This window comes from Bos javanicus, chromosome 16 (genome assembly GCF_032452875.1).
Source record: "Bos javanicus breed banteng chromosome 16, ARS-OSU_banteng_1.0, whole genome shotgun sequence".
Lineage (NCBI taxonomy): Eukaryota > Metazoa > Chordata > Mammalia > Artiodactyla > Bovidae > Bos > Bos javanicus.
This window is the reverse complement of record NC_083883.1, coordinates 33,294,616-33,318,769: the sequence shown is the minus strand read 5'-3', so window position 1 is coordinate 33,318,769 and position 24,154 is coordinate 33,294,616. Positions and strand designations below refer to the sequence as shown.

The following is a 24,154-nucleotide window of genomic DNA, read 5'->3' as shown; positions in this document are numbered from 1 at the left end:
AAACTCTTAATCACTTCATAGACCATGATAGCCTTATGTCTGCATAAACCCTAACTAGAAATTATGTGGATCATTAAAATGGGTCCTTACCTGCACAGCTGAGGCTCTAGTAGCAGTTAGAACTGTGTTTTTAAAAATTATGAAAAATAAAACAGTCCAAAGAAATTTGTCTTTACTTTGATAGATTTTCCACAAATTTTTCACATGTATCAAATATAAGAGGTAAATCAGTATATTTCTAATTCTGGCACCTTCAGAAATGTTTGTGAAAATAGAAATGCTAGGCCCACACACCAATCCCAGAGATTCTAATTCAATAAGTGATGATTCTGTGATACCTTCGAGTTTAAAAATCACTGAGTTAAACAATTAAATCTTTGTGCTAATAAATAAGGAATGATGATATTACAACTTCATTGTATTTTATTTCTTGTAGATTTACTAAAAAAGAATGTCTTCAGCATGATTTTTTTTACATCATTGAACAGTAAGCAATATTTTCTAATGTAAGCATTGACTTGTATATTAATGTACTATCAATAATTCATGATTGAGTGAGTGAGTGAGTGAAGTCGCTCAGTCCTGTCTGATTCTTTGTGACCCCGTGGACTGTAGCCCACCAGGCTCCTCCATCCGTGGGATTCTCCAGGCAGGAATACTGGAGTGGGTTGCCATTTCCTTCTCCAGGGGATCTTCCCGACCTAGGGATCGAACCCAGGTCTCCCGCATTGCAGGCAGACGCTTTAACGACACGACTGAGCAACTTCACTCACTCAATTTATGATTAGTTTGTATTTATTCCTATTAGCACCAATCTTTTCTGATATATTCATTTATTGCTATAAATTTACCTCTAGGCAGTGATTTTGCTGACTTCCCTGGTGGCTTAGAGGTTAAAGCATCTGCCCGCAATGCGGAAGACCTGGGTTCGATCCCTGGGTCGGGAAGATGCCCTGGAGAAGGAAATGGCAACCCACTCCAGTGTTCCTGCTTGGAGAATCCCATGGACGGAGGAGCCTGGTGGGCTACAATCCAGGAGGAGCCCTGTGGGCTACAGTCCACGGGGTCACAAAGAATCAGACAGGACTGAGCGACTTCACTCGCTCACTCACAAGTTTTGATAAGTTGTGTTTTCATTTTCATTTAGTTAAGTGTATTTTTTAAACTTCTCTTGAGGGTTCATCTTTGATCCATGTGTTATTTAGAAATGTGTTTTTTAACCTCCACGTATTTTAGGAGTATTTTGTAATTATGGTCATCTGTTTGACTTTTTTGTGATACCTCTTTACCTAAGCAAAGTAATGGTTTAAATTTTTTTAAGCTTGAGAAGAGGAAAGATTCTAAGTAACAAAAAAAAATTTTTTTACAGGTCATATCTGAGGGATCGACCATCTAAACCATTGGTAAGAAAACCATAATTCTGTCAATCAGCCAAATATAGAAAATAACTAAAGCATTTTTTCCTCTTCTAGAGAGTAAAATATAATTGGGACAAATATGGCTGCCCATTGAAAGTTGATTTCAGAGAAAAGTTTCACCCTTTGGTTCAACTGTAAGTATATTCTCACTAAAAATTTTAACTCACTTTTGAAAGTTTCAAAATTATGAAAAGAAGCCTAATTAATCATGTATTTAATAATAAATATTTTGAGCACCCAACATATGCATCACTGGGTTTTCAGTGCTAGTTATACAAAATTGGATGATCTGTGGTCCATGCATGAGGGAGGTTACAATTTAGAAGCTGAGGCATAGGTGGGTAAGAGGGTTGAAACTCTTCTCAGGGATGCAGACAGAAGCTAACCCTTGCTTTATCCTCTCTAAACCTCTCCTCAACCTACAGCACCCCTCCCCATTAGGAACTACCTCCCCCTTAATGTTCTCTCCCAGAGACATGCACTCTTCAGCTCAGTTCAATTCAGTTGCTCAGTTGTGTCTGTCTCTTTGCGACACCATGGACTGCAGCACACCAGGCCTCCCTGTCCATCACCAACTCCTGGAGTTTACCCAGACTCATGTCCATTGAGTTGGTGATGCCATCCAACCATCTTATCCTCTGTCGTCCCCTTCTCCTCCTGGCTTCAATCTTTTCCCAGCATCAGGGTCATTTCCAACGAGTCAGCTCTTTGCATCAGGTGGCCAAAGTATTGGTGTTTCAGCTTCAACATCAGTCCTTCCAAAGAAAACTTCAGGACTCATCTCCTTTAGGATTGACTGGTTGGATTTCCTCGCAACCGGTCCCTCCAAGGGACTCTCAAGAGTCTTCTCCAACACCACATTTCAAAAGCATCAGTTCTTCAGAGCTCAGCTTTCTTTATAGTCCAACTCTCACATCCATACATGACCACTGGAAAAACCATAGCCTTGACTAGACAGACCTTTGTGGGCAAAGTAATGTCTCTGCTTTTTAATATGCTGTCTAGGTTGATCATAACTTTCCTTCCAAGGAGTAAGTGTCTTTTAATTTTATGGCTGCAGTCACCATCTGCAGTGATTTTGGAGCCCCCCAAAATAAAGCCAGCTACTGTTTCCACTGTTTCCCCATCTATTTGCCATGAAGATGGGACCAGATGCCATGATCTTAGTTTTCTGAATGTTGAGTTTTAAGCCAACTTTTCAGTCTCCTCTTTCACTTTCATCAAGAGGCTCTTTAATTCCTCTTTACTTTCTGCCATAAGGGTGGTGTCAACTGTATATCTGAAGTTATTGATATTTTTCCCAGCAATCTTGATTCCAGCTTGTGCTTCATCCAGCCCAGCGTTTCTCATGATGTACTCTGCATCTAACTAAGTTGAATAAGCAGGGTGACAATATACAGCCTTGATGTACTGCTTTTCCTGTTTGGAACCAGTCTCAAATCATCTCACGTCATCATTATTAAACACCTGTTGTTGTTCAGTGACTTAGTCATGTCCAATTCTTTGTGACCCCATGGACATATGCCATGGAAGCATGCCCCATGGAAGCATGCCAGGCTTCTCTGTCCCTCACCATCTCCCAGAGTTTGACAAAGTTCATGTCCAAAGTTCATGTTTAATCGGTGATTAAACACCTAATTTACAGCAATTACTGTGCTAGGCACTGGGAATTCAAAGATGAGTAAGACAGGATTTCTGCTCTCAAGAATCTGATAAATTAGATGTGAACTAATATGCTAAATGGGACAATAGAAAGGAGTAGATGGGTTGTTGGTACTGAAAAGAAAGGAATCCAATTGAGCTACGGAAGAGAGAGGGGCTCTGCGAAGTGTTCCCAGAGCATTAGAGCTGAGTCACTGAGGCTTAAAGGATAATATTTAGCTGAAGGCAGGGGAGGAAAGAAGTGGGGAAGGTAACAGGGAATTCCACTGAATAAGCCTTGCAAGCAGAAGTGATAGAGGAAGAAATTTCATAGTTCAAGTGGTATAATGTTATTGGAGCACAAAATGAGTCATGATGTGTCAGGAGAAAAGGCCGAGAAACTAGCTAGGGAGAGTCCAGACCATGGAAGGCTTTCTAGCCATTCTTTTTTTTTTTTTTCCCCAAAACTTATTTAACCGAAGGAAAATTGCTTCACAATATTGTATTTACCTTTGCCATACATCAACATGAATCAGCCATAGGTATACATGTGCGTCCCCTCCCTCTTTAACTTCACTCCTTAACCTCCCCTTCCCATATCTCTAGGTTGTTACAGAGCCCCAGTTTGAGTTCCCTAAGTCATACAGCAAATTCTCCTTGGTTATCTGTTTTACACGTGGTAGCATATCTGCTTCCATGTTACTCTCTCCATTTGTCCCACCCTCTCCTTCCTCCCTGTTGCCCATGTCCATAAACATCTGTTCTCTATGTCTGCATCTCCATTGTTGCCCTGTAAATAGGTTTATCAGCACCATCTTTCTAGATTCCATATACATGTGTTAATAAACGATACTTGTTTTTCTCTTTCTGACTTAGTTCACTATAATAAGCTCTAGGTTCATCCATCTCATTAGAACTGACTCAGATGCATTCCCTTTTATGGTTTCTAGCCATTCTTATTGTAGGGTGGCATGATTAAATATTTGCTGTCTCTGAGAGATGTGTAGATTTCAGGGAACCAAGTCTAAGGAAGGAGACCAGGTAGTAAACTGTATTAGTAGTACAGGGAGAAAAAAAAATGATTGAGACAGCAACAAAGACACAGAGGGATCACTTATAAGAAAATCAGTGATAATAACAGGCAGGGCTTGATAACTGGTAGATGAAAGTGATGAGGGAAAGAATAAGGAAGGTGAATAAGTCGAAGCTGGTATCAGTCAGAAGAGATCTTCCACAAGCTTCTACGGCTATTATCTATCCGTCTTCAAGCATCTGTACGCATTAACTCTGGCTGTCTTCCTATCACCATAGATAAAGTATATGGGTATCTAAGGCCTCCATTTGTGAACTGGATCCCTGCCCCCTTTCCTAATTAAGATCACTGTTTCTGAAATTTTCCCTTTTCTCTTGCATAATCAACTTTACCCTACTAGATCATCACACAGATATGCGGTTCTTCCCTTCACTGAAACCAAAACAAAACCCAAAACCCTCCCTTTGTCCCCACTGCTCCTCTAGCTGCTATACTCGTTGTCATCAGCTCTTCTCCTATCCTCTTCTCCTATCCTCTTCTCCTATCCCCTCCCAGATCTTTCTCAGTCAGGCTTTTACCCCCCACCCCTCCACTGACGTTGCCAGCCAGTGTGGCCAGCGGCCTCCGTATTGCTAACTCAATGGTCAGTTCTCAGGTCTCATCTTACTCTATCTCATTAACAAGAACTGACATGGTTGATCATTTCCTCCTACTTAAAATATCTTCCTTATTGGGATTCCAGGATGTCATATTTTCCTGCTTTTCCTGTTACCTCACTGGTAGCTCTTCCTTAATTTCTTAGTTGATTATTTTCTCCATGACTTGTTTTTTTTTTACTTTTTACTTTGCGTTGGGGTATAGCCAGTTAACAAACAATGTTGTGATAGATTCAGGTGAACAGCAAAGGGACTCAGCCATACACATACATGTATCCATTCTCCCCCAAATTCCCCTCCCATCCAGGCTGTCACGTAACATTGAGCAGAGTTCCCTGTGCTATACAGTAGGTCCTTGTTGGTTATCCATTTAAAAATATAGCAGTGTGTACATGTCCATCCCAAACTCCCTACCTATCCCTTTCCCCTATCTTTTTACCCAGCAACCATAAGTTCATTGTCTAAGTTTGTGAGTCTCTTTGTTTTGTAAGTTCATTTGTATCATTTCTTTTTAGATTTCTATATAAGGTATGTCATACAGTATTTCTCCTTCTCTGTCTGACTTACTTCACTCCGTATGACAATCTCTAGGTCCATCCATGTTGCTGCAAATGGCATTATTTCATTCTTTTTAATGGCTGAGTAATATCCCACTGCATATATGCACCACATCTTTTTTTATCACTCTATCGAAGGACATTTAGGTTGCTTCCATGTCCTGGCTATTGTAAACAGTGCTGCAATGAATACTGGGTTGCAGGTGTCCTTTCAGAACATGATTTTCTCCAGATATATGGTCAGGAGTGGGATTGCAGGGTCATATGGTAGCTCTATTTTTAGTTTTTTAGGGACTCTCCATACTGTTCTCCATAGTGACTGTACCAATTTACATTCCCACCAACAGCGTAGGAAGGTTCCCTTCTCTCCACACTCTCTCCAGCATTTATTGTTTGTAGATATTTTGAGGATTGCCATTCCGAACTGTGTGAGGGAATACCTCATTGTAGTTTTTATTTGTATTTCTCTAATAATTAGCCATGTTGAGCATCTTTTCATGTGCCTCTTGTTCGTTTGCATGTCTGTCTTCTTTGGAGAAATGTCTTTAGATCTTCCACCCATTTTTTAATTGTTTTTTTTTTTTTAAATATTGAGCTACATGGACTGTGTATATTTTGGAGATTAATCCCTCTTTGGTCACTTCATTTGCAAATTTCGTTTTCTTCCTTTCTGTGGATTATCTTTTCATTTTGTCTGTGGTTTCTTTTGCTGTGCAAAAGCTTTTAAGTTTCATTAGGCCCCATTTGTTTATTTTTATTTCCATTACTCTAGGAAGTGGACCAAAAAAAGAGATCTTTGCTGTGATTTATGTCAGAGAATATTCTCCTTATGTTTTCCTTTAACAGTGTTATAGTATCTGGTCTTATGTTTAGATCTATAATATATCCTGAGTTTATTTTTGTGTAGGGTGTTAGAGAATGTTCTGATTTCATTATTTTACATGTAGCTGTGTAGTTTTCTCAGTACTACTTATTGAAGAGATGGTCTCTTCTCTCTTGTATACTCTTGCCTTTGTCATAGATTAATTAACCATAGGGTGAATTGGTTTATTTCTGGGATTTCTATACTGTCTTGATTACTGTAGCTTTGTAGTATAGTCTGAAGTCAGGGAGTTTGATTCCTCCAGCTGTGTTCTTTGGCTATTGCTTTGGCTATTCAGGGGCTTTTGGATTTTCATACAAATTGTAAAAATTTTTGTTCTGATTCTGCAAAAAAATGCTATCAGTAACTTGATAGGTATTATATTGAATCTGTAGGTTGCCTTGGGTAGTACAGTCATTTTGACAACATTGATTATTCCAATATTGAACATGATATTGCTCTCCATCTGTTTGTGTCATCTTTGATTTCTTTCACTAGTATCTTATAGTTTTCAGAGGTCTTTTGCCTCCTTAGGTGGGTTTGTTCCTAGGTACTTTATTCTTTTTGATGCAATGGCAATTTTTTAAAATCTGCACTAAATGACATCATAAACAAAGTAAAAAAGACAAGTGGTTGAAATGTTTGTTTTTTATGTCTTTAAGTACAGATTTTTAAGAATTGTGGTAAAATATGGCAAACATTTGGATGAATACCTTACGTAGTTAGACAACAGAATGCCAAATAGCAGTTAAAATGAATGAGCTGTGATACTTGTAAGAGGGAATCAAATGATCAGCCATGAATTCCAGGTTGGGTAGGGAAGGAAGAGAGATCAGGAGGGACCCACTGATGAGGAAAACAGATCAAGAGACTGGAAATTTCTGTGGGTTTATCTCAAAACCTAGTATTGAGTGGAAAAAAAAGTCACCAAAAGATAATTACAGTATAATATCATGTATGTACATTTTCAAACCCATAAATCAATAATATACATGATTTATGGACACATTTATATATAAGTAAAGTACACAACCTGGATGGAAATGATAAATAATAATTTTCACATTAATCTCCGTATATTTGAAATACCTAATTAAAATAAAATAAGCGCCTAAGCTATAGGAGCAAGGTCCATGAAGACAGCTGGGGAAGTAGGATCACAGGCCTGGGTGGCAAGGTTCAAAGGATAATCCATTCTCTGAGACCGGGGCTGCATGTGTGCTCAGTTGCTCAGTCACGTCCAGCTCTTTGCGACCCCATGGACTGTAGCCCACCAGCTTCCTCTGTCCATGGAATTTTCCAGGCAAGAATGCTGGAGTAAGTTGCCATTTCCTCCTCCAGCGAATCTTTCCAACCTAGGGATTGAAACTGAGTCTTGCGTCTCCTGCATTGGCAGGCACAGTCTTCACCGTTATGCCATCTGGGAAGCCCCTGAGATTCGGAGGGAAGAAGTAAAGATGACTAGTTTGGAGATAGGAATGTAGAAGTTGAGCGAGGTCATGTCTGATAGCCCCAGTTTACTCACACCAAGTAGAAAGGAGGGTCATCTGTAAACTGAGAGAAGGGAGGGGTTGAGGAGGGGACTTCAGGAGAATGTCAAAGGTCACTGAGGGTAAAATGAAAAGGAGCTGGCTAAGGGCCTGTAAAAAGATCACTGGACAACAGCAAAGGCACAACTGAGGTAAGATACCATGAGCGGGTCCAATCCTCACACACGCTGAACTTCCCAAGTATCACAAACACAGCTGAAGAAGGCATAGGTAACACCCATGGTTTAGGTTAGACCTTGGATGCGAGGGGAAGAATAACTGAGTGTATCCAGGGTGCTGGTGGGAGACAGCGGGTCAGATGATCAACCATGAGATTGGGCTGAGTGGGAGAGGAAGAGCAGCTGGAAAGGAACTTCTATGCAGCAGAGAAGCAGAGGGGAATAAGGGGAATGGAGGTGCGTAAGAGGTCAAGGGGCAGGTGCGAGGATGTGAAAGATGGAAGAGGTTGGGGTCAGAAAGTGGCCTTTTAGAGCAGCACTACTTTGGACTATTGCAGCAGTACTTTTCTCTAGGGGTAACCTTTTGTATCTCTGCGACAAGGAATCACTTGATAAAGCTTGTTGACTCCAACTCTCCTAAGATAATTAACCAAATAGTTGAGGTTAAGTACAGTGGGATGGGCTTCCCACGTGGCTCAGTGGTAAAGAATCCATCTGCCAATTCAGGAGACCTGAGTTCAATCCCTAGGTGGGGAAGATCCCCTGGAGAAGGCAATGGCAACCCACTCCAGTATTCTTGCCTGGAAAATCCCATGGACAGAGGAGCCTGGTAGGCTGCAGTCCATGGGGTCGCTAGGAGTCGGACATGACTGAGCGACTTCACTTTCACTTTTCACTTTCATGCATTAGAGAAGGAAATGGCAACCCACTCCAGTGTTCTTGCCTGGAGAATCCCAGGGACGGGGAGCCTGGTGGGCTGCCGTCTATGGGGTCGCACAGAGTTGGACACAACTGAAGCGACTTAGCAGCAGCAGCTAGGTCTCTAGATTATAATAAATGCCTTACCTTTGTAGAAAATGGCTTAGGAACAAGGTTGGGCAGAATTTTACAGATAAAATAACAGATTCACTATCAAATATTAACAAGACTAAAGCAAGTCTTAGAAGTATGATTCAGCTGGGAATGTCATCCCAGCTGCCTCTTTGTTATCAATTCCCATGACAACCCATCCCAAACTAGAATTTGGTGCTACAGAAGCAACCCAGAAGGAACAGAGGGACATAATTCCTCTACTGTGATTCAGGATGTTCAATAGCAGATATTAGGGGTGTTTTAGGGCTACTCAAGATTTATTTAATCAGATATGGTAGGACACACAGACATGGAAATGACTGTCATGAAGGAAGAAGTTTACTATAAATAACAATCCCAAGAAACAGGAGGCACAGTACATCATGTAGGACCTCGTGCGGAAGCACCAGGACCTGTCAGGAGAGAGGGAGTGAGGGGAAGACAGAGCTAAGTCTTTACTGTGTTTTCTGTAGGAAGGAATGGAAGAGACAGGGTAAGCAGGTTAGAATTGGCTATTTTGAGTAATTTCAGCGGGCTCTGGGCAGTCTAGCTGTCTAGTACCTCGTCTTGGGGTGATTAAAGCAGGTGGATGGAGAGTGGGCCAGTGTGACAACTCATAAAGGAGGTGGGTTCTGGGTGGGCTACAGACTGTGGGGCTTCCAGAGTTGGACATCTCGGAAGGACAATCCGAGCTGAGATCAGTAAGCCTCAGTGTCCAGGGTTCTGGGTTGGTTGGTTTGTGTATGAAAGGCATTCCTGGTTTACCAGGAATTAACCCTGGGTAGGGCAGTCCCTCCAAGGTAAGCAAGTCCCCACATATTAAGCACCACTTTTCAGAAAGTAAAAGACATGATTAATATAATGAGCTATCTGGAGTGACCACACAGGATTGTAAACATATGTCTAATGGATCAATAGAGAGCTCTCTCCTTCCCAATTCCAAAAGTGGAACTGCCATAGTGGAGAAGTTACAAATTGTAGGGAAGAGTTACAAAATGTAGTAACATTCATTAGTTTCTGGGGTTTAATTAGTATTATATCTTACATTAACAAACTTTAATGAAAATAAGCCATGCTTACACGGGCAAGTATTTTTGCCTGGTATTCTCAATGAAATGAATAGAACATTAAAGATTATTATAAACCCAGAAAGCACGGGTTATGCAATTCATTGTTATTGCCACTAGATGACACTGTAGCTTCTTGCTTTTCATGAGTGTCAACCGATGCCTGCTCAAGAGTTAAGATCTTTTTTATTTAAATCACATATATATTTTTTTTTGGTAGAAATGTAAGCATTTTTAATTGTATGAAGGTACACATTAAAAAAGATAATATTCGTGATTAAAATTGAATATCAAAGGAATGGTGGGGGTGGAAGAACAGGAAATATGATTTTATGATTTTTGATTGTTCTTGGGCTTCCCTGATAGCTTAGTAGATAAAGAATCCACCTGCAATGCAGGAGACCCCGATTCGATTCCTGGGTCGGGAATATCCACTGGAGAAGGGATAAAATACTCACTCCAATATTCTTGGGCTTCCCTTGTAACTCAGCTGGTAAAGAATCTGCCTGCAATGTGGGAGACCTGGGTTCAGTCCCTGGGTTGGGAAGATCCCCTGGCAAAGGGAAAGGCTACCCACTCCAGTATTCTGGCCTGCAGACTTGCAAAGAGTCAGATACAACTGAGCAACTTTCACTTTCACTCACCTCATCAATATATGGTTGCAACTGTTTTAAAAAATAAAAAATTTCTGCTTCGTTACTATTAGTTTTATTTTGAGAGGTGAAGGAAGCCTACACAGTAGGTACTTTATAGATAAGAAAATTGAGGCTTCAAGAGTTTAAGTAATTTCTGCAGGATCACAAAGCTTAGTGATAAAGACAGGATTTAACCCTAAGCCCATCTATCTTAAAATCTGGAGCTCTTAACTCTTCTACGCTAAACTGTTATTTTGTGTTTCAGATACAATGACAATGGTTATGTTGAAGATGTTGAAGTAAATTTCATAGTGTGGGAAATACATGGCAGGGATGACTATAGCTTTAATAATACTATGAAGAAGGTATGACATTTTTGGATTTAAATAGAATTTAGCATGCAAAATTAGACAAGTCTTTCTATTTTAAATCAATGTATAAGTTATTTAAGGAAAACAGAACCAGTCAGCTGTAGGCAGGGGAAAAAAAATACTACCTCTGTGTTAAATTCTATGACTACTATAATTCATTTATGAGAAAAGAAATCAGTGTCACATAGAGCAAAAGGGGTCAGAAAAGGTAATGTTTATAGTAGGATGATGCAATTAGTACTATTTTATTTTCTCTCCACATAGTATTTAATGTTTGATTATTTATGGGTCTGCCTTTGGCTTTCGGCCAATCATCATATTCATGCTAAATCAAATGGATACACTGTAGGCTTCATCTCACTGGATTTGTTTGCAGCATTTGACCCATTGACCTTGGCTTCACGGTCACCACGCTCTCCTCTCCTGGCTTTCCTTCATCCTCAGTGACTGGTGAGCCTCCGCCTCCACAGTGAATCCCTGTCATTCTCCCTGTTCACTTTGCAGGCCACGGCAGAAAGGCCTGACTACTAAGACCAGCACACTTCACTCATCCCCGCTGTGTGGGGCTTTCTGTCCTGGAGGGCTGCCCATCACGATGGAGCGTGAACAGCCTTGACTCCTGAGATTTGTCAGAGATGTCAAACAAAACCAGGATGTCTCCTTCCAAATTAACTTTCTCATCTATCAGAGACCCTCATTCGCCAAGAAATAGAACCTGCCCAGGTGGCAACCAAGAGACAAGAGTTCTACCGGCTACCCCCTCCACATTACTATAATTATTTGAGCAAAGAAATCCATCCCATCATACATTCCTCCCATACTTGTTCAGGGTCCAATATGTACGGTTTGGGGGCCTATTTCCTCCTCACAGTCTCACCCCTATACTATTCTATCCTTCTTAAACCTTGGCTAAGTTTTCCATTACTCTTTACCACCTCAAACCTTTCTAACATACCTTAAGATTAAAAACCCTAGATCCATCTTCAACAAACATTCCTCAGAGAATACAATTATCCCCATGTTTCTATCAAACCAAGGGTACTCTTTCTCTTACCCTATATTCTTAAGGAATGAAGAATTTACATTCTTCCTAATTCACAGTATCATTTCCAGATCATTATCTCCTCCCCTGAGTAAAACACAATTCAATGCTTCTATCATCCAGTTGTTACCTACCCCATCCCTACTTGCTGACATATACTTGGTTACTTGATTATTTCTCCCTTGTCCTGAAAACAATTACAATTCTGCCAGCCACCATGTAGGGTTATTGCTGGAAAGAAGCTAGCTTTCTAAACAGAGACTACATTTCCCAGCCTCATTTGCCACTAAGTGGGGCCATGCTTCTTAACACTGGAATATGAGCAGAAGTTATACGTGTCCAGGAAGAAGTGCTCAAGAACTTCACATGATCCTCCATGCTTCCCATCTTCCTTCACATGTCAATTTAGTATAGCGACAATCAAAGATGAGAACTGGATGAAAGAGACAGGGAACTTTAAGAAGCCATTAGATTTTAAAAGTCTGAGTTTTTAATTCACTTCTTTGAGGAGAATCACCCATAGGAGTCACTGCCAGGAACATCTGCACTGGACTATGTGTGATCAAGAATTAAACATTTCATGTATAAAACCCCTGAAAACCAGGGCTACTATTGAAGCAAAGCAGACTAATGTAGCTCCCTCTATTAAAATTACATTTCAATGTAAATATTTTAGTCTCTGACCTCACCCCTCAACCCTGTAGCCTCTCACTTTTTCTCACACACTCTAGATATCCACTATATTGAGCCTTCTGCTTTCTTCCTCTCTACTTCTCCCATTTTTCTTCTCTTCATTTCCTATCTAACTTGAATTCCATGGTTCAGTCCTCCAGCTACTGTCTTGCCAAGTCATATGTCACTTTCCTCAGTATTATTCTCATTCAGTGTTATAGCAAATTTAAACATCTATCTTTCTGCCTTATCCATGCCTGATTCTGAGCTGCTGATCAGTTCTACAAAAAAGAAATTAAAACTGCAATAACTGAAATTAGGAACTCAACTGTTGGGAGTGATGACTGAAAATAGAATTAGTCATCTAGAGGAGAGATCAGAGGGAAATATCCAGAATTACACACAGAGAGATAAACTGATTTCAAATATAGGAAAAAAACATAAAGGAGATCTTCAATGCTAAGCTCTAAGAACTGGAATCCTTAAAAAAAAAAAGTGTTGCTCAGAAGCAACATTTTCCAAAACTGATCAAAGACATCAAAGCATAGAAAAAGTAATCCGCGTCTAGAAACACCACAGTAAAATTTCTAAAATCAAAAGCAAAGGGAAAAATCTTTAAAGTAGAGCAAAAAAGATAAGTTACCTTCAAAAAAGCAACTGTAAGGTTTAAAGCTAATTTCTCAATAGAAACAATAAAAGCCAGAAGTCTTTGAACAAAACTATTTTAAGCTACTGAAAGAAAATAATTTCAAACCTAAAATTCTGAATACAACGGAAATAGCATTTAAAACATGAAACTTAACAACAGGTAAGTCTTTAAAAATACATGAAATTAAAAGAGGAAAGAAATTTAAGTAAAAAAGAAATGAAGAATGAAACAAAAATGATTTGAGAGAAAGTGACAAATATTGAGGCTAGGCAAAGAAGATTCGATCTATGGATAAAGGGAATTCCTGGAAAAGAGAACCAAAGCAAAGGAAGAAAACCAATACTAATAATTCAACAAAACATCTCCCCACCCAAGAAAAAATATTTGAAGCTTCTTATTGAAAGAGCATGCCATATAATTGAGAACAGCAAATCAGAATAGCCAACCTATGTGTGCTTTATAAACACTCTTCCAGAGTATTGAGGTGGGAGGAAGCACTTTCAATTCATTTTGCAAATCCAGGAGGACTTGATGAGGGCCTTAAAAGAAGAGAATTATGAGCTAATCTCATTCATGATCATAGATACAAATCACCTGAACAAAATACTAGCATATCAAATACAGAGCTTATTAAAAAATAATGCCAAGTTTTCTTTATTTCATAAATTAAGGCTTGAGGATATCACTTGGCAGTCAAAGTAATCTAGTATATTAACAGAATAAAGGAAAAAACACAATTATTACAACAGTTGATTAAAAGTCATTTGATTAAGAATTTATTGACTTCCATGGTGGCAAGGAGTCCACCTGCCAATGCAGGAGACATGGGTTTTTGATCCCTGACCTGGGAGAATCCCATATACCACAGAGCAACTAAGCCCGTGAGCCACAACTATTGAGCCTGTACTCTAGAGCCCAGGAGTCTCAACTACTGTGAGGCCACATGCCGCAGCTACTGAAGCCCATGCACCCTAGAGCCCAGGCTCTGCAACAAGAGAAGCCACTGCAAAGAGACGCCTGTGCACTGCAACTAGCGAGCAGCCCCACTTGCCACAACTGGAGAAAAGACCATGCAGCAACAAAGACCCAGCATGGCCAAACAAATGTTTAATAAAATTTACTAAAAATACATCATCCATATATAACACTACTTTAAAAATAAATCTTGTAAAATTGTAAATAAATAGTACTTCTTTAAAATGTGGATACAAAAAACCCTGTATAAAACATCATGATGCTGTGCTTAGTTGCTCAGTCGTGTCCGACTCTTTGCAACCCCATGGGCTGTAGCCCACCAGGTTCCTCCATCCATGCGGATTCTCCAGGCAAGAATACTTGAGTGGGTTGCCATGCCCTCCTCCAGCGGATCTTCCCAACCCAGGGATTGAACCCAGGTCTCCTGCATTGCAGGTGGATTCTTTACTGTCTGAGCCACCAAGGAAGTCCAAGAAACTGGAGTGGGTACCCTATCCCTTCTCTAGGGGAACTTCCTGACCCAGGAGTTGAACTGGGGTCTCCTGCATTGTAGGCAGATTCTTGACCAGCTGAGCTACCTGGGAAGCCCATAAAACATCATACTTAATGGTAAAAATGTGAAAGCCTTCCCTCTGAAATCCGGAATGAAACAAAGAGGCCTGTTTTAACCATTTCTATAAACATTGTTCCATATGTTTATCATAAGGTAAAAAATAAGCAATAAAAATAAAAGTATAACGGTTGGAAAGGAAGAAATACAATTGTCATATTCACAGATAACATGATTGTTCATCTGGAACAATTAAAATTAATAACTGAGTTTAAGAAGTTGTCTCTGTACAAGATCAATACACAAAAGTCCATTGTTTTTCTATATATCAGCAAACATTTAAATAATTAAAAATTAGATGTATAATTTCCAATGGCACTAATTAAATACTTAGAAATATATTGACATGCAAAACATATATATATATTATAATCTTTATGTATATATATAATCTTTATGTATACATATAATCTTTCTGTGTATATAAAATCTTTTGACAGAGCGGTTGTTTGAATGAAGCTCAAACATGGAATTCAATGATCGAGCTTAACAAGCACCTCCCATTAGAAGAAGTCTGGGGACCTGAGGTAAGAAAAACATTACCTTGTAAATTATTTATTTACAATAACTAACTTGTCATTTTACTATTAATAAGTGCTTAAAGAAAATATTTTGGGTTTAAGTTTGATTTTGTAAATCAAATCCAGTTTTTATGTTCTATTCTAAAATGTTTCATCTTAATTCTGTTTGATCTTCTGTTGCTCTGCATTACTAACAATTTTGTTTTAATTTTCTCTTCTGAAAATCTATCTGCAGATTATTAAATATCTGAAACACATGTTATAGCACTAAGACTGAATCTTTCTAAAGAATGCCTGACATTTCAATTCTTATATAACTAAAAGATCTTTTCAGAATGCCAATTACCATACTGTTTTCAATTTTTTTCAATTGAATTTTCTTAAATTGCAATTATTTTATTTGGCAAATCAAATCATATCTCATGAATAACATGTGACATAGAAGGTAGCTCAGCCTTTAAAATGTAAACCCTACAATAAGAATATTATTTTTGCTTCTCCAGCAGAATCTATACATGTCCAGACAGAGATGAACAATGTGTATTTTCCTCTATATTCCCAACTCCAAACCATCCATTTTCTACCTGTCACTCCCGTCTGCCCAGTAACATGATTCTAGGAGCTTTACTCCAACAATCCTTTGAACAGTTCTTCCAACTCAATATAACCTTCAACTCACTGGTCCTACCACCCTCACCACACCTCCAGTTCTCTTTTCCCTTTTTATTTTAAATTCCACAGTCAATAATCATATCACTCTATTAATATATACCCTCAATTCCTTTGCTCCCCTCTCACTTCTTTACATTTCTATAGCTAACCACATCCCTGGTTAAATTCAACTATCCACCTTAGCACCTGACTGTGGTCAGAGAAAAACCCTTGCTGACTTGCTTCACTTTCACGATTAAAATGGTCCCACAATACTGCCCAGCAAATATTACTGTATTTCTTCATCTTGTTCCTTCTCCCCATCTCACAATTAGCTATTGCAGGCTTTCTCCTCTCTCTTTAAATCTCCAGCAACTCTTTCCCCATCCTCATTCTTACATAATGAACTTGCTTCCTACTCCACCAAGAAAATTATGGTAGTTATTAAAATCTGGTGCAAGACCCTTTTATCTAATTTTATATAGAGAAGCACATATTTTAAAACATGAAATATGTTGCCCTATTGTTTTTTTTAATTTAATTTTATTTTTAAACTTTACATAATTGTATTAGTTTTGCCCTATTGTTTTTAATATTTTGTTTGTTTTTAATATTTTGACAGCTATAATTCCTTATAACTAGTTTCCCTTGTAATGCAACCTGTGTTACATTATGCTTTTAAAAACATTATTGTGAGAGGGGCCCACAGTAGTTCATAGGCTTCACCAGATTGCCAAAGGGGTCCATATAAAAATAAAATAAGATAAAATTTTTATTTATTTGGACTTCCCTGGTGGCTCAGATGGTAAAGAGTCTGCCTACAATGTGGGAGACCTGGGTTCAATCCCTGAGTCGGGAAGATCTGGAGAAGGAAATGGCAACCCACTCCAGTATTCTTGCCTGGAAAATCCCATGGATGGAGAAGCCTGGTAGGCTACAGTCCATGGAGTTGCAAAAAGTCAGACACAACAGAGCTACTTCACTTTCACAACTTTATTTATATTTTAAAATCTATATTTATATATTTATACACACTCACTATGAGGTTAGGAACCTCTGATATAGATTAAAAAAAAGAAAAGGACTAAATCTTGGATCATTTCAATATTTAGAGATGGAGTACATGAGGAGTGGCAAAGAAGGTAAAGGGCATCCCAGGTGGCGCTAGTGCTAAAGAACCCACCCGCCAGTGCAGGAGACATAAGAGACATGGGTTCCATTCTTGGGTTGGGAAGATCCCCTGGGGAAGGGCATGGTAATCCACTCCAGTATTCTTGCCTGGAGAATCCCATGGACAAAGGAGCCCGGTTGGCTATAGTGCATAGGGTTGCACAGAGTCAGACACAACAGAAGCAACTTAGCACACATGCACAAAAAGGAGGTAAAAAAGGAATAATCCAAGAAGCAAGAGAAAATCCAGGCAAATACGATGTTCTGGACTTGCTATTAATCAAGTCTCCGCAGAAGTAGGGAGGGATGAACTGTGCTAAATTCACTATTAAAATAGGTCAACTATGATGATGACTGAAAAAAATGATTATTTACTTCAGTAACATAGAGACAACTTTGACAGGATGAATTTTGGTAGGATAGTGAGAGACAAAACCTTACTCAAGTGGGTTTAATTAGAAAGGGCAAAAAAGAGTTCAAAGCAGCAAGAACAGACATCTCTGCAAAGGAGTTTTGTAGTAAAGAAGAGAAATAGTGTAGTAGCTGGAGAGCAATGGGTGAAGAAAAAAATTTCTTCTTTTAATAGTTGAGAGATATAACCACATATTGACCGATGGGAATATTCCAACAAAAGAGAAAACTGATAATGCTTCAAATTTAACATGTCAGAAACTGAGCTTTTGATATCCACCCTCCAAACGTACTCCTCCAGTATTCTTCCCTACCTCAGTTAATAGAAATCCCATCCTCCCAGTTTGGTCAGGATAAAAGCCTCTGCATGTCATCTTATGGTCCACATTTGGTCCTTCAGTAAATCTTATTGGCTCTTTCTTCAAAATGTATTCAGATTTGGTCACCACCCTATTTCAAGCCACAATCACCAACCATCTGGGATATAATCACAGCATCCTAACTGGTCTCCCTGCTTCAGCCTTGCCCACCATGAGTCTATCCACAACATAGCACCAAGCATGATGCTACCAAAACATAAATCAGAACATGCCACTCTTCTGCTCAAAAACCAAGCAGTGGTTCTCATATCACTTAGAGTTATGACAAAGCCAACAGGACTTGCTGTATTGCATCCCCTTCCAACCCCCATCATGACTAGCTAACACCTTTCTTCAGGTCTTTACTTAAAAATCAATTAGTCAGTGAAGATTTCCCTGGCCACCCCACTGAAAAATTTAAACATCACCCCATGACAGTTCCTATCTCCCTCCCCTATTTTCTTAAATGTCATTAGTATTTATAACTCCCTGATACATTACATAGTCTACTTATTTATCTTATACATTATCTGACTCCCCAACTATGATGTAGGCTCCATAAGGGAAGGGAATTTTGTTTGTTGTTTTCACTGGCATCTGACCCATTACAGGTGCTCAGTATATATTTGTGAAGCCAATTAATTAATTATAGGTCACCTACCTATTATAAGGAGTATTATTCAGCTATTTAAAAATCAAAAGGAATTAAACTAGTAATGGAATCAGTTAAAAACAAAACTTACCCTTCTAACTTCTTACTGAAGGACATCCAAGAATCTGGGGTTGAGGATAGATGTAGGTGACACTGGCTCAAAATCTCACAAAGGGCACCCAAATGTTATAAGTTATGATAAAATAACATAGTCCTAGGAAGCAACGAGCCACCTGATAACTAGCATTCAAGTAGCTCACCTCAATCAGTATGATACAGTACTGTTGGTATTTAGTTGCTAAGTCATGTCTCTTTTTCCACCCCATGGACTGTAGCCCACCAGGCTCCTCTGTCCATGGGACTTCCCAGTGGGTTGCCATTTCCTTCTCCCAGGGATCTTGCCAACCCAGGGACTGAACTGGTGTTTCCTGCATTGGCAGCCAGATTCTTTACCACTGAGCCACCAGGGAAGCCCCAGTACAGTGCAGTACTTCTCAAATTTTAGAATTACGTAGAGGCGACGTCAGAATCACCTAGAGGACTTGCTAAAACAGATCTCCAGGTCCTACCTCCAAAGTTTCTGATTCATCAGATCTGGGGCTAAGCCCCCAAATTTGTATTTCTAACAAGTTCCCAAGTGATGCTGATCTGGGGACCACATTCTAGAAACACTGAAATAGTGGCTTACATTCTATAAAGAATTCTGAAGTGCCCACACCAGGCCTTAAGTGTTCAGTTCTACCATATGAAAAACAAAAATCTCACCACTGAAAGGATGGATTCAGTCTGGAGTTTGAATATAAGAGAAGGCAGGTACCTGCAAAGACTAGTTATGTCCTAGTGAGTAAGGCTATGCTTACTAAAGAGTGTCACGACTTATTTATTCAACATGGCAATCAGAGGTACTGTCTTCCTGAAACATATTCCTGAAATGAAATAGCCTTCCAGTTCTTAGAGCTGCACTAGTTCCTACATAGTCCTGGTTCTATAAGGATGAATGACATTTGTATAAAAACCTGGGAAGTAGCTTACAGACTAATTTCTCAAGAGAAAATCTGAAGGACTCACAAACAAAGGTGGTATTTTCACAGGTTCTTCCAAGTTAACGTTAGAGTTTGAGAAGGAAAGGGAGAATGTGGATTATGAATGGCTAGCTACATACTTAATAACTCAGGGTGTGAGCTGAGTTTCTGGACATGACTCTATAGTAATCCAAGAAGTCCTTGGCTAAAAATGAATAGTAATTCATGAGGCCGGGGACTATATGAACTGTTACTGATTATCATCAAAACCAAGTAGAGTTAAAGTACACAATATCTGCATATTGAAAATTGTCAAAATGTAGGAATAATGTGAAGAAAAGCCCAAGAAATAATTACCACTTGAATAAATCAAATGGGAGTTACTCATTCAAAAGCTATAGAAAGAATTCAGCCACAGTGAGAATGCATGACAAAGAGATGAGCAACACTTTAAGTAGGGTGTAAAAGCATACAGGATCTACAAGTATCCAGAAGAAATACCATGTATTATTTTAGGATTTTATTTTCTAAGCATAGCTTTAATAAAGTGACTTTAAAAAAATATAGTGTCTATGCTTTTAAAAAGGGGAACAAGAGATAAACAAATAATCTTTCCAGTTTCTATCTTGAGACCCACAGAGAGACAGTAGTGGTAAATGGGCATAAATAAAACTCCTAGGGGAAGATTTTGAGAGAGCTGATTCTTAGGTAGGTCGATAAGAAGTACAGGGCCCTCAAGGAAGGAGTCCAGGGCTCTCTAGGAGGAGAAAAGGGACAAACTTTTTTTCCCTACATTCCTTAGTCTTAGTCACTTATTTTTTTAAGCCCAGAGCTAATAATAACACAACAAAACTCATCTTGCTCAAGGGTATGTTTTTCCTTAAGCTCTGTATTAATGATTATATAATAACAATGTATCCTGTTTGAGGACATGTTTCTCCTTCTTAACAAGAACCTTCTGACTAATCTTGTTATATTAAAATGTATGTTGTGGGAGTCAGTCTGGTAAGACCTTTCTGTTGTTAGTTCTAATCTTGTTAATTTAAGATGTATTGTTATGGGAGTGAGTCTGGTAAAAGTATATAAGGCCTTCATAACACTAGCTAGTGGGGCACTTTCTGTCCCCCTTCTAATGTTTATGTCAGAAGCTTTCTCTGTCCCTTTTTTTACTTTAGTGAAAAAAGTGAAATCGCTCAGTCGTATCCAACTCCTTGTGAGGCCATAGACTGTAGCCTACCGGGCCCCTCTGTCCATGGGATTTTCCAGGCAATAGTACTAGAGTGGATTGCCATTTCCTTCTCCAGGGGATCCTCCCAACCCAGGGCTCGAACCCAGGTCTCCCACATTGTAGACAGATGCTTTAACCATCTGAGCCACCAGGGAAGTCCTTTTACTTTAGTAAAACTCTGCTACACAAAAGCTTTGGGTGATCAAACCTGGTCCCTGGTCCCAAAGCTAAATCTTCTTTGGAGATCACAAATCTGACATCAGTCACAGAAAGCTATCAATTTAACTACCATTGAATCCATACCTTATAATCAAAATTGTCTCTGTCCCTAAATTAAGTATCCATGAAGGATTTTGTACTTTTTAGATTTAGGGAAATAAAATACTTACAGATTCTCAACAACCTAATTTATTATTATTTGCAAATAAAGTATTTGTTTTCACTAAGCTTCACCTTTAATCAGACTTTAACCCAAGATAGCCTCTAAAAATACTATTAATATACATCACTAAAATGATAGAAGAGATGGGAATAATTATTATATCTTTAAATAATTTTCCAAAATAAACATATGGGAATATAATTTTGTTTATAAAATTCAGATAATGACCTTAAGGTTTTTGTTTTCTATTCAGAACTATAAGCATTGTTTTTCTTATGCTATTGGAAAACCAGGAGATTTAACTCAACCATATGAGATTATCAACAAGTCTAACTATAACCATTTGGTTTGGCCCTTGGACCATTCTGGAATGTATGTGTTTCGTGTGAAGATCCTGGATCCAAACTATAGGTGAATATAAATGTTCCATTATAATAGGTTTAGCATTCAGTTCAGTTCAGTTCAGTCGCTCAGTCGTGTCCGACTCTTTGAGACCCCATGAACCGCAGCATGCCAGGCCTCCCTGTCCATCACCAGCTCCTGGAGTCCACCCAAACCCATGTCCATTGTGTTGGTGATGCCACCCAACCATCTCATCCTCTGTCGTCCCCTTCTCCTCCCTCCCTCAATCTTTCCCAGCATCAGAGTCTTTTCAAATGAGTCAGCTCTCCGCATCAGGTGGCCAAAGTATTGGAGTTTCAGCTTCAACATCAGTCCCTCCAAGGAACACCCAGGACTGATCTCCTTTAGGATGGACTGGTTGGATCTCCTTGCAGTCCAAGGGACTCTCAAGAGAATTCTCCAACACCACAGTTCAAAAGCATCAATTCTTCTGTGCTCAGCTTTCTTTATAGTCCAACTCTCACATCTATACATGACTACTGGAAAAACCATAGCCTTGACTAGACTGACCTTTATGGGCAAAGTAATGTCTCTGCTTTTTAATATGCTATCTAGGTTGGTCATAACTTTCCTTCCAAGGAGCAAGCATCTTTTAATTTCATGGCTACAATCACCATCCACAGTGATTTTGGAGCCCAGAAAAATAGTCAGCCACTGTTTCCACTGTTAGTTTCTAAAAATTACATTTTTATTTTCTTGATTTAATTTGCTATCACCCAGCTATCCAATTACAGGCATACCTCATTTTATTGTGCTTTGCTTTACTGTACTTCAAAGATGCTGCATTGAAGGTTTGTAGCAACCCTTGGTCAGTGAGGTTTATCGGTGCCATTTGTCCAACAGCATTTGCTCACTTCATGTCTCTGTGTCACATTTTAGTAGTTTCTGCAGTATTCCAAACCCCCCACCAACAAAAAGATTATGATTTATTGAAGGCTCTGATGACAGTTAGCATTTTTGAGAAATAAAGTATTTTTTAATTAAGGTAAGTACACTCTTTTTTTAGACATAATGCTATTGCACACCTAATAGACTACGGTATAGTGTAAACGTAACTTTTATATGCACTGGGAAACCAAAAACTTGGTGTGACTCGCTTTATTGCAGTGTTTACTTTATTGTGGTGGTTTGAACCTGAACCCACAATATCACTGAAGTATTCATGTCATATTTGCTTTTTCATTTTGGAGCAGTCATGTTAAACATTCTGTGGCAGTAAGAGATAGGATTTCATGTTCAACATAATCTATTCACAGTTAACATTCTGAGTTCTTTACTATGTTTCATTGCTACGATAGATGCAAAATAGAGCATAAGGATAATCTCAGCCTTCACGATGCTTGTAATTAAACTGGTTGGGGAAGGAAGAGCGGAGGGTACACATAAGACCAAAGGAGGTTAAATCAGAGCAAACACATATTTTTCAAATATAATCACTTGTATTATTGATAGGCACAAAAATAATTCAGAGATGGGAAAAATAAATATTGAGCATCAGGAGAAAATTTCCCAGAGGACAGGGAATACTAAGAATTTATATTGTCAGAGAACTAAGACAGACCCTTCAAATGAAAGAAATCACACTAATGATGGAATTGAGCTGGACATTAACATACTGTATATGGCTCGTGAAAAAAGGTGGAAAATTTAGGGTTGGCCAAAAAGTTCATTCATTTGGCTAACCCAATACATTGCATGGGAAAGGTAAAAAACAAAGGATACAAATTAATCCAAGGCAATTCATAATGTTGAAGTCAATCTCAAACCATGTCCTAGAGAGCCTCTTCAGTATCTTTACTAGAGGAGCATTGTGATGAGAGAGTAGTTCTAGGAAAATTAGCCTGTGAAGAAAGAATCCTATGAACAGAAAATAAATTATAGATAAATGAGAGAAATGGAATTAACAAGACAAGGATCAAAGGAAGCTGTGTTGCCAGTAAGAATGGAAAGGAAAAAGTCTAATAAATAGTTATCAGGAAAGAGATATTATATTGATATAATGTGCCAAATGAAGGAAAAGAAGGAATTTATATGGTTTCAAGTTTTCTAGACTAGGTGATTAAAAATTATGGTATTTTTTTTGACCACAGTAGATGATGAGGTGGTTTTGCTTTGCAGGAAATAATGAGATAAGAGTTCTGACTTTGCATGTGAGAGGACAATGAAATATCTGAGTGAAGATGTCCTGAAGTGAAGCGAAGTGAAATTGCTCAGTCATGTCCGACTCTTTGCGACCCCATGGACAGTAGCCTGCACCAGGCTCCTCCGTCCATGGGATTTTCTAGGCAAGAGTACTGGAGTGGGTTGCCATTTCCTTCTCCAGGGAATCTTCCCGATGCAGGGATCAAACCCAGGTCTCCCACATTGATAGACAGATGCTTTAGGACTAGAGTTGGAGAGAATAGCTGATGGTCAAGAGTTTTGAAAATATAAATGTGGGCATCTTCCACAGTAAATAAGTTAACTGACATACTAGAAGAAAAGAGCTTTTAAGAGATACCCACAGTAAAGGAACTGAGGGTATGAGAAAAGGAGCTGAGTGGAAAGCTCTTCAAAAAAAAGAAAAAAAGAAGAGGAAGAAAAAGTTCCATATTACCCAACCAATCTA

At 38.9% G+C, this 24,154-nt stretch overlaps 1 protein-coding gene across 7 annotated transcripts in view; it reads left to right on the top strand.

The window, feature by feature from the left end:
• Positions 1 to 24,154, top strand: part of CATSPERE (catsper channel auxiliary subunit epsilon) — a 159,747-nt gene that overhangs the window by 120,335 nt on the left and 15,258 nt on the right. For 4 of the 7 annotated variants that reach the window (XM_061382471.1, XM_061382474.1, XM_061382473.1 and 1 more), the window contains 6 exons: positions 437 to 487; positions 1,370 to 1,403; positions 1,473 to 1,552; positions 10,695 to 10,794; positions 15,189 to 15,275; positions 21,398 to 21,555. In XM_061382471.1, the coding sequence (XP_061238455.1) occupies positions 437 to 487; positions 1,370 to 1,403; positions 1,473 to 1,552; positions 10,695 to 10,794; positions 15,189 to 15,275; positions 21,398 to 21,555 (510 nt within the window). Of the gene's footprint in view, positions 1 to 436; positions 488 to 1,369; positions 1,404 to 1,472; positions 1,553 to 10,694; positions 10,795 to 15,188; positions 15,276 to 21,397; positions 21,556 to 24,154 lie in introns of those variants that run through there. The other 3 variants (XR_009729910.1, XM_061382475.1, XR_009729911.1) reach the window with 3 other exon arrangements.